Source organism: Chenopodium album, chromosome 6 (genome assembly GCF_948465745.1).
Source record: "Chenopodium album chromosome 6, dcCheAlbu1.1, whole genome shotgun sequence".
Classification (NCBI taxonomy): domain Eukaryota; kingdom Viridiplantae; phylum Streptophyta; class Magnoliopsida; order Caryophyllales; family Amaranthaceae; genus Chenopodium; species Chenopodium album.
In genome coordinates, this window is record NC_137839.1 from 67,924,235 (window position 1) to 67,935,869 (window position 11,635).

The following is an 11,635-nucleotide window of genomic DNA, read 5'->3' on the forward strand; positions in this document are numbered from 1 at the left end:
TTTTATTTTTATAAATAATATGCTACAGTATACACAAAAAATTAATGAAGTAGAAAACTTTCGTTCTCCACATTTTAAACAAATGTCATAATATGTTTGTTTAAAATCGTGCAGCGTACGGGAACTAATCTAGTTTATATACTACCTCCGTTAATTATTATGTACAACTTTGGAATATTTTATATCTCACAAATAATACCCCTAAGTTGCACATAATAATTAACGGAGGTTGTATATTAGATAGATTAGACTAGATTTATATCTCTCTCCTACCACATGGGCCTTAGTATTTTCACTCTACCTCTTTCTAATCCAAAAACATACTAAGCATTAGGAGTCCATGAAAACAAAAGAGATTCAACTAAAATAAACGGAGAAAGTAGTTAGGGGGCGTTTGTTTGGGGGTAATAATCAAAGGGAATGGGAATGAGAATGAGAGGGTTTCATTCCCTTTGTTATTGTTTGTTTGCCACATTTTCCTATTCCCTTTACCCCTTTTTATTTTTGGGTTCACCCACTTTCCCTCTACACTCATTCCCCATCCCCCCTCCCCTTTTGCATTCCCATTCCCCTCATCACCACTACACCACCAACCTCACACCGAACAAGGACAAAGGCAAAGCTCCAATCGACAGCTTCGGTGGTTTGTTTGGGCCCAGATCAGCCCAAATCGGAGATGGGCCATAATCGGGTTGGGCCCAATTGAAGGAACTTGAGGATAATCCATTGTTATCGGGGAAATTAAATTGGGATTGAGAAGGGGTGGATTGAAGAAGAAATCGCCCCAAATGTCGGCGATTTTGGAGATGGAAGTGACGCCATTGATTTGAGGTTGAGGTCAGCCGCCGTTTCTAGGGTTTCGAGGGTGGGGGTAACGGCGGCCGACGGTTTTGAGGGGAGAGGGAGGGTTTTTTAGGGTTTTTGTGTGATGGGAGGAGGTGGTTTTTCGAGAACGGGAGGGCAGCGAAGGCAAGGGAAGGGCGGCGACGGCGGGAGGGGCGGTGGCTAGATTGTGGGTAGCTACAACGGTTGAAATTGGAGGTGTTGTGGTGGTGTGATTTTTGGGTGTTTTTTTTTTAAGCAAACAACATGTTAAAAAGAATGGGTTTCATTCCATTCTCTGTGATTCCCTTTCTTCATTTCATTCCGATTCCCTTGGGCGAACCAAACGGCCCCTTATAGTTTTAATTTGTTTAGAAAATGGCCCAAAATAGTATAGATTTGGACACACAATTTTTTCAGACCAAACTTTGGGCCAGCCCAGCCCAAAGATATGGCCCAAGTTGAGTGAACTTTTTTGCCTAGCCCACCCCAATTCCTCCCATTATCACCTCTTCAAATCTCTTACTATCATACTTATAGACTTTTTTATGCTCAAAAGTAATTCACATCATTATAGTTTTATGTCTTTTTAAATTCAATGAATACATAGTTATACTTATTTAGTTTTGGCAAAATTACAATCATTTTGTAAATATTGACAAAAACTTAAATTACTTTGCTGCATTGACAGATTTGACACTAAATTGTATTAATTTTAATAATTTTTACTGGGGAGTAGTACGGAACAAAATATACTAATAGTCAAATTTGCATATTGAAGATTGTACAAAACACAAATGGGATTTTTCTTAGGAAAAGAGGGAATAAAAGTTAGTAGTACTCGTAGTATAATTGTACTGAGATTTATTTTGGATTAAGTGTAGATACTGGAAGTAGTGTTTCCTAATTTTATTTTATTTTTTATTTTTTATTTTTAAATGGATGAAAGATATTTGCAAAGCAATACATCTTAACTGGCGACTTGGCGTGACACATAATTATTGTAGGATACTACAAAAGTACCAATGCCTAAATGACTTTACATAATGGAGTTAATGACAATTGGAGTTGTTAATTGTTATTGATACATCAATGATTCAATGGGGTTGCTAATTATGCTTAATGTTTCAATGGAGTTGTTCATAATTCCGCAAGCTCATATGAGTCATATATAATTAATCAATACTCAACTATCCTAAAGTAATCACCAGTATTATCCTCTAATACACATTTTACTTTCTCAACAAAAAATTTCCTGCCCAAAGTTTGTTATTTATCTATTTATTTATTTTACATTTTTTTGTTATCGTCTAAATAAGTTTGTTACAATATGAGTGGATATTGCTTTATATTGGTAATTATCTCTTGAATAATTAAGAAAATAAAACACTTTTGATATTAAAAAAAAAAGCCTTGTTACTACTCTCTCCGTTCCTTATGAGCTGAAATGAATATTTTATAAGCTGAACTAAACTGATTGGAGTTGAACTGAACTGAAATTAAGCTTAAGTGAACAGGCCCTAACACTAACTAAACCGATAGTTAGAATCGATTATAGTTACTATCACCATATATACATGAATACATCATCCATGTTGATATATATTATTACCTAAGGCAACGTATGTAGTATAAATTTTAAAATCAGGCAATTTTATTTTTTTTTTCAAGTTAGTTTGTTGTTTGTATGACATAAACATTAAACCTTATGAGGTAACTTAATGCGCAATAATGGGAGAGTTTGTTCAGACTAGCTTATACTTCATATTATAAAAGTACATACAAAATGATATGTTTTTCTCCATATATAACTCCTTTCTTCTTCCTTTTGCTTTATCCCTTTCTTTTCTATCAATCCTGCTACTCGTACATTGTTAAAGCATTTCATTCGGTATCCCATCCTCGATACTTTACCAGCTAATTAGCTGACATTCGCGTTCTAATTTCTTTCATGAATAGAACCATTATAGTTTATCATACTAGCAACTAACTGCACCATTCATACGGAGTATATGTGGCTAGTATTATACCCCACATAAATGTTTTTATTTATTTATTTATTTTTATATACATACATAGGAAAGATTTTTAATGAATTTTGTCAAATTAAATTTTTTTTCCTCCGCAAATAATTAATAAATTGTTAGCTAATTGTTCCAAGATTTTAGGAGATGATATATATAGTGATTATCCGCTAATTAATTCTACAATTAGCATGTTGATCTTGTAATTAATAATCCTAGCACATAGGATATTATCACTTCATCATATCATGCGTGTAAAATATTAGAAATTAAGATTTAGATTTTTTTTATTTTTTTTTATAGGTCTATATATTATAATATAGATTATTTTCCTTTTCATTTTTATGCATATCACATAGCAAAAAATGGGAAAGTGTTTCAAAGATAGTTTGTTACTCTTGATTGTTATGGTTTTGGGGTGTTGTAAGGTAAGCTTTTCTCAGAAAGATGCAACAGATTTGTATGTATCAGCCGTAGGCGATCCAGGGATGCGACGAGATGGGTTAAGGGTGGCCATTGAATCATGGAACCAATGCAATGAAGTTGGTGAAGAAACTCCAAACTTTGGGAGTCCAAGAGCTGCTGATTGTTTTGATCTTATCGGTAAAGTCTAATATCTTTGCTTCTAGTGTTTCATTTCTATTTCTTTTGTTTCAAAACTACAACAACTTTTTTTTAAGCATGACCATTTATGAAATTGTTACGCTTTTACATAAGAAAATAAGTATTCACAAAGTCACAAGCGTGTTATTAGATTTATGTCACGCGTGTTGGATTTTTGTAAAAAAAAATTTCTTTTGAGTTTAAAATGTTCATAAGTTCAACTTAATTGACCTTAACTATGCTAACAACTTCTATAAATACTCCAACAACCTAATATTTTTTTTTTTGAACGGAACAACCTAATATATTAACTATTACTAAAACAATAAAAAAATTTCCGCCAAATGCACTTATGATTCATATATATTTTGTTTTGTTTTTTTTGTTTTGTTATTTTTCTTAGGAATTGGTTTTTTTATTTTTAATTTTTAATCATTTTCATTTCAATCTATTGACTGTATGGTTGGAATAAATAGATTGAAATCTGGAAATTGGCTTTCATTTTTATATTTTGTTACTCATGTAATTTATGATGATGATAGCTGCATATCTTTTATGATTTAACGGATAAGTATATAAGAAAAAATAAATAATAAGCTATTTCATTTCAATAATTTTTAAATCTTTGCATCGCGCTAGTCTAATCTAGTATCAACATAAATCACCAAAGTAATAGGTACAATTAATTAGCATTTTGTTTCAAAAAAAAAAATTAGCATTTGAGCGGGAAATCTTTTCATGAAATAGCGTCACGTGTACAACTTTGAAAAAAGATATATCAGCGGTTGCTACATGTCAAGTCGTAATTGATGATGTTCATTGGTATATAAATTTATGGAACATGTGAGAAATATGAATTTTTTATCTGAGTTAAGAATATTGTGTTCTGTTTTACACCTTTATCAGCAACTATGTAGGTAGATATATGGTTCTGAAATTTTCTGTAAATTAATGCTGTCATTTTATTCTACAGAAGATGCAGGAAAGAAAGATTGTTACTCAATACAACACAAAGTCACTGAGCAGGACAACCTATTAGGAGTAGGGAATCCGATCCCAGGAGGGAACTCGAAATTCTTCAACAATGTAGACCTGTATGCAGCAGAAAAAGAAGTGTATTTAGGCTCAAGATGTAAAGTAGAAGACAAGCCAAACCCATGGCACTTCTGGATGATCATGTTGAAAAATGGGAACATGGATACTTACGCCGCCTTATGCCCTAAGGATGGCAAAAAAGTTGGCCCTTATGGACCTGATGGTCGCTTTGATTGTTTTGGAAAGGGGTGTATGAACCACCCTACAATGTATCATAACTACACAAAATTAGTAGGAACTACCCTAATAGGGCGATTTTTTGGAACGTGGGATGTGGATATTGCTACGAGCAAGAGAGGAAGCATTGATCAAGCAAAGAATATTTCTTTCTATTCTGTTACCTGGGAAAAAGAAATTGGGAAAGACAGTTGGGTTTTTCGACATGTTCTTAAGACCTCGACGAGGTTTCCTTGGTTGATGCTCTACTTGAGATCAGATGCTATCCAAGGGTTTTCAGGTGGTTACCATTATAATTCTAGAGGAATGATAAAAACTGTAAGTTGTCGAACACCTTTTCTTACTCTTCCTTGCTTTACTTTTACCACATTTGATGACTGACTGATAGGACTTGCAGTTACAGGATTAGCTACAACATAGTACATAATTTCATTGTTACTTGCAACTGCAAATTTTCAGTAATTATTTGTGTTCTGAGATCAAATCGATGTCAATGCAAATCACAGAAAATGATTAAATCTTGAATTGTGCAGAAATATCTAGAATCTCCAAACTTCACAGTAAGATTCACGTTGAATGTAACAAGAGGAAGGGGTTCAAAAACCCAATTCTATCTAATGGATATGGGAAGCTGTTGGAAGAACAATGGGAAGCCGTGTGATGGAGATGTTACATCAGATGTCACGCGATACAGTGAGATGATCATCACCCCTGAGACAGAGCCGTGGTGCAAGCCTGATAGGCTGGAGCTTTGCCCACCCTATCACACCTTCCTTAATGGTACTCGTGTCCATCGTAATGACACTAAAAACTTCCCTTACAACGCTTACCACATGCACTGTTCTCCAGGGAATGCGAAACATTTAGAAGAGCCTAGTAACAAGTGTGATCCTTTCAGTAACCCGCAACCTCAAGAAATATTGCAGATTTTGCCTCACCCTGTGTGGGGTGAATACGGTTATCCTACACAGAAAGGGGAAGGTTGGATTGGTGACCCCAAGACTTGGTGGCTTGATGTGGGAAAAATGTCGCAAAATTTATACTTTTACCAGGTATGTTGTTCATTTTCCTTCCAAAAATAAACTTTACAGTATACACCCAGACGACACGTGCTGTCATGTACGTTGCAGGTGTACCTTTAGGCGCGACTTAAAAGGGTGTTTTCATGAAGACTAATTATGTTGAGATTATGTGCAGGATCCAGGAACACAACCGATCAAGCGGCGATGGACTTCCATAGATTTGGGAGTGGAAGTATACAGAGACCCTGATCAAGTTATAGAATGGACTGTGAGTGACTTTAACATCCTAGTACCACAGGGGTCAGTTCTTCAAACCTAAATGACTAAGAAGTCTAAGGTTTAGCTAAGACGAGGGATTGAGATTACAGATACATTTATCGGGCACATTGGCTTCAAAAGGGTTCTTCTACTGACATTCTGGAAGTAAGGAGACGTTGGGATATCTGAAGGCGATAATTGAAAACTCTGATAACTGTTATGTATTTGTATTTTTTCTCGTCACAAACAGATAGATTCATAGATCCGTGATTTTGGTAAATTCATCATTCCAACTTGCAAGAGGTGCTGCATGACGGAATACACACAACAGAAAGTAGTTTTTAACAATAATTGTCGTTCCGGAATTCCTGGGGATGTGACTTTGAGAGCAATGCAATAATACTTCAATTTATTTCGCTTTACAACAGATAATATTCAACCAAAAGACCTGAAGAATAGGCCTTCCTTTTATAACTATCCCTTTCGAAAATGTCATTTCAGACTTGAGGTACATATACCAAATGACCCAACAAATAAGTCATTAATGGAATCACAAATAGCTGAATCAAATATATATAATCGTCAACATCGAAAAAATTGATGGATGCAATAAGAGATACGTTAGTAGAAGTAAATCACAAGTTAATCAAACTTGTTACAGATGTAACAGGAAAAAGAAATATCTTTTGTAAGATTGTAAGACGGTGACATTAGAACACATTTGTACATATAATAGGAAGTTTCAACTACGTATACGGATGATAAATGTTATGTTATGAGATCACACACTAAGTAGGTGTAGTATTGCTAAATTTCATTACTATTGCCTCATATTTGAATGAAAGAATGTTTCGAGTTACCAACCAAAATTTGAGAATACAAAGATATACATTTACAAACTTAAGACAAGGGGTGCAGTGAGCATTTACCCTTGCACAACAGGTACTGATATTGACATGGGTACAGACACATCACCAACGAAGCTTGTATCTCTATTCGTGGTCGAGTTCCCAGCTATCAGATATCCAACTCCAAACCCACCAGAATGCAAAGCAGCATTCTCTCTCCTCTGGAAAACCCTGGCAAGGGAGGCTGCCTTCCTCCTAGCCCGTTTTGTTCCGGTAAACAATAAAGTTTGAAGCAAACCTGCCAACGTTGGTGCCTTGAGCACCTTTTCGGTGGCAACAGCGCCACCACTCCGACAAAGCTCCAGCAATGCAGCAACTGCATTCTCCTTTCCCCGGGGGGTTCCACACCTCATCAACCCAAGCAAACCAGCCACCGCCTTTTCCTCTCTGCCGACAGCCTCAGCCCCAGCAGGATGCCTCACTATCAAGGCCAATGCCCCTGCTGCCTCCTCTGATACCCCCTCAACCCCTATAGCTCCCACAACTGCTGAGACTGCCCCTGCTTCTATCATCCTCACGCAATTATCAGTATCCGTGGAAAGATTAAACAGAGCAGTCACAGCATCTTTCTTGCCTCGGGGAGTCCCGTTCCTTAATAGATTAGCAAGAGCTTCAACAGCCCCATTTTCATCAGCAATCCTCTTCTTATAGTTATGAACTGCTGATAGGCTAAACAAGGTAGCAGCAGCATTTTCCCTCGCCTCCGTAGTCTGACCAAACCTTAAAACATCAACAATGGAATTCAAACACCCTTCTTCGTCCATGATCCTGTTCTTATTCTTGTCATGGATTGATAGATTAAGCATTGCGGTGACAGAATTCTCTTGAGCAATTGCATTAGCAGATAGTAATAGCCGTTTGAGATGAGGAACAGCACCAGCTTCTGCAATAAAAGCACGGTTCTCCTTTCCTGTTTTTGATAACAACCGGATCTCACGGGCAGCAATGGCTTGTGCATCCTCTGACCCAGAAGCAAGTTGTTGTATAAGGAGATACGCTGTAGCCTGGTTTGCTGTAACTGCAGCCTTTGATGATGAAGCTGCAGCAAGCTCTGAAGAGAACTCTGCACCTTCTGGTTGCTCATAAGGAATTCCATGAGCAACAGACCATTGGGTAATCAAATTCCTAAGAGCTCTATTGGGAATCAGCCGCGTATTGGCAAGCATTTGACCTGTCTTCGGACAAGTGTAATGTCCTTCATCCAACCATCTTGATATTGAAGACCTATCATAGGTCTGCCCGGTGGACACAATCACCGGATCTTGCATCAAATCCAACGATATGGGACAACAAAAATCCTTTGGAATTGTAAGGAAAGTATCAGCTATTTCTTGAGTCATCATTCCCTTCCTCAGTTTTTTTTGTCTCTCAGCTCCCACTTCCATCTCCTCCTCAAACCCAAATAATAAGAACCTGCAATAACGAGTGAGGGCTACAAACCCATTGAGCACTGCAGCCGTAGGTTCCACATCTCCCTCGTGGTTAACAATCTGCTCCTCTAAGAACTCAATTTCAGCCCTGCAACTCTTGGCATCGCGAATCCCCAACTTGTCCACAAAGAAAAACCAAAGCTCATTCGAATCAGGAATCTGCCCCTTCTCAATTTTATACAAGAAAGAATATAGCCGATGCCTCAACATCTCATCATCCTTATCCATAAAGCACTTAGCTCTCCTCAACTGCCTCTGCAACAACTCAATCTGCTCCCTAACATCCTCACTCAAACTAAGCTCTTTAATCGGAAGAACATCCAAAAGGGTCGACATCTCTTGATTAAGATCATGGAAATGCCCCGAAATCGATTGGTTTTGCAGGAGCATCCACAATTTACTAGACTGTGAACAATAATCCAACAATATTTTACACCTATAGAACAGCAAGTAAAGCTCTTTAAAGCACATAATCGCGGTGTACGAAAACCTCGAAAATGATCGGAAATCCTTCAAAAAATCCAATACAACAACAAACACCTCTATCTTCCTAACCAAAGAATTGAAATTCTGCCTCTGAAATGGCAATTTTTTCCCAGAATGCAAATCAACCAATTCATTAGCAACAGATAACACCGTTTTTATAATTCCACCATCCGTCAAGTCCACCGGAGCAAGAAACGCCTCCAATGGAGGCGACCTTCGTCGTCGCAGCGACGAAAATGCAGCTGAAGTTGCCATTTTTAACCCAAATTTAGGGTTTCAAAGACTACCCAACTCCCCAAAATCAAAATACTACAGCTCTAAAATATACCCAAATCAAAAAATTCTCAAATTTCCCTTAATCTCACCAAAAATGAGCAAAACCCTAAAAACCCAGAAGAAAAAAAAAATTCCAAAAAAATTACAGAAACTTTATCAATCAACTAAATAAAAAATACCCAAATCAAAAGAACTACCAAATTTCCCCAAATCTCACCCAAATGAGCAAACCCCCAAAAACCCAGATCAAAAAATTCCCAAAAAATTACAACAAGTTTATCAATCAATCAATCTAAAAATTCTGTTAAAATACAGAACAAAAGAAACATACCCTGTCCAAATAAATTTTGTTTGATGATGTTTGTTGGGTAGTTATGATGTATGAAGCTTCAACAGTTGGAATAAAAAACGAAACATCTTCCTTTTAATACAAGAGATTTACAGGTGGGAAAATTAGAAAATTCAAGTTGCTAATTACGCGTCAAAGCAAAGAAAATTATAGGAAGTTTAATATTTCTTCCATACTTTTTTTTGTGTGGTTTAAGATTTTAGTGGGGGGAAAGAAGAAGAGTTTCTTCAACGCTTCCTTTATTTTTCCTACTTTTCTTATCTTTCTTTGTGTGTGACTGTGTGAGTAAGAATTTTGGTGCAGGCTTTTTGAGTGTGACTTTTTTTGGGTTTTTCTAAATTTTTTTCTTTAAACTAAAACAAGGGTTGACAAAACTCTAAAAGAAGGAGAGAGAAAATGCTTCGTACGGAGTATATTATACTTTTACTGTTTTTTTTGCCATAATTAAATTTTATGCAACTCAACGCATGACTAGTACTCATTTGAGTCGTTTGATTGCATTAGAGTAATATCTTTAATAATTCATCCGTTACATATTATTCGCAATAAAAGAATATTTTATTTCTCACAAATAATATTTTTTTAGCGAGTGATTCGTAACAGAGAAAGTATCTTTGATTATCAATATACTCCATCGGTATTTGGTAGTATGGGGTTATAACGGAGGTGAGGAAAAAAATTAAGGTATCCTGAATGGAAACCAAAATTTCAAGACTTGTATTACATTGTTTTTTGTTTTCAATGTTCTTTTTTTTTCAAATAAAAAGCCTTAAAAATTTTCACTTTTCTATTGTCAGTTTTTAAAATTATCATGAGTGTAATAAATTTGACTAATTTTTACCGTCATGTTTCGATTTTGGTTTCGAATAGTGAAATAGAGAGTCTGTTGCAACATGTTTCGGTTCAGATTCTCAAATTTTTAGAACAGGAACCTGTATGATACCTTGTAATCCGATAAAAATATCACTTTAACCCAAATTATATATCAATTCAAGCTAGTTTTTATTAAACAAATACAGATCAGTTATAAATTATAAGTACTCATATTAAATTTGCTGAAAAAATTTTAGTTTGTTGTAATTTCAAGTTGTAAGAGTAACAAATTTAAGACCATCCAACTTTTTTAAAGATAAATATGCAAAAATAATGAAATATATTAAAAGACAAAGCACCCTGAATTGGAACTGAAACTTGCATGTTTCGATTTCAATTCTCATTTTGAGAAACCTATTGGAAAAGGCTTAGGTTCCGATATCAAGAATTTTAACAGGATACCTTATTATGCTCACCTACCCCTAGTATATACTCTATTCGTTTCAAAACTTTCAACGAACATTTCATTTTTAAGGTTTTTCTTACACTTTCATTTTCTAACAACTTTCATAAAAAAGAGAAAAATCATGAGTATATGGAGTATAGCTGTCAATTCAGGTATTCAAGTCGGTTTTGAGTCGAGTCAATGTGGATCAAATCAACTTGATTGGATTATTTCGGTTAATATCATTACCTTTGCGAGTCAGATTCGGGTCGAGTGACGTCGTTGGATCATGCATCCTATCGAGTTTAGTCGGGTTAATACTATTGGGTTGTATTTGGGTTGGATTACTAACAAGTCGAGTTAAATTTGGGTTTCAATAGGTTATAATGGGTCAAGGGCATTCTCGATTCGAATCGAGTTTGGTTCAGACCAATAATTAGCAGGTTATTCAAGTTAGGTAATCTTCCGGTTGGGTCATGTTGGGTCGGTTCTTGAAAACCTGGGTTTAATCAAGGCCTTAGATTGGTTTCAAGTTAGGTAATATCCTGTTTGGGTCGCCATTTTCTTGGGTTCAAACACGTCAAGTCATGATCGAGTTCAGATAGATATAATTTTTCTAAGTAAGGAGTTGCGTATATTGACTATTGAACTTCTCATAGTAACTCATTGGCATAAGCACGCAATTGACCAAAATTGTCATTAAATTCATATAGTATTATCTTATATTCGTATTTGCGTGGCGAACATCATATTCTTAGTAGTAAAAATTTAGAAGGGAGTACGTAACTATATAACTATATATAAATAAGGTGGTTGTAAATGAATTTGTGGTGATTTGAAATTAGGTTAGGTCAATGAACAATTCAAGTTGAGTTTGAGATGGGTTAGGAATAGGTCGGCTTGAATTTGGCTACGGTAAATAACAAG

At 35.8% G+C, this 11,635-nt stretch overlaps 1 protein-coding gene and 1 pseudogene across 1 annotated transcript; one reads left to right on the forward strand and one right to left on the reverse strand.

Moving 5' to 3' along the window:
- The first annotated feature begins 2,789 nt into the window (after positions 1 to 2,789).
- LOC145635060 (uncharacterized) lies at positions 2,790 to 6,433 on the forward strand. Its single transcript, XM_081686353.1, has 4 exons — positions 2,790 to 3,449; positions 4,423 to 5,039; positions 5,255 to 5,773; positions 5,919 to 6,433. Exons 1-4 carry the CDS (start codon positions 3,212 to 3,214, stop codon positions 6,060 to 6,062), a joined length of 1,518 nt encoding a protein of 505 aa, XP_081542479.1. The 5' UTR covers positions 2,790 to 3,211; the 3' UTR covers positions 6,063 to 6,433.
- Positions 6,434 to 6,834: 401 nt separating this feature from the next.
- On the reverse strand, positions 6,835 to 9,981 carry LOC145636190 (U-box domain-containing protein 17 pseudogene; annotated as a pseudogene).
- Positions 9,982 to 11,635: the final 1,654 nt, after the last annotated feature.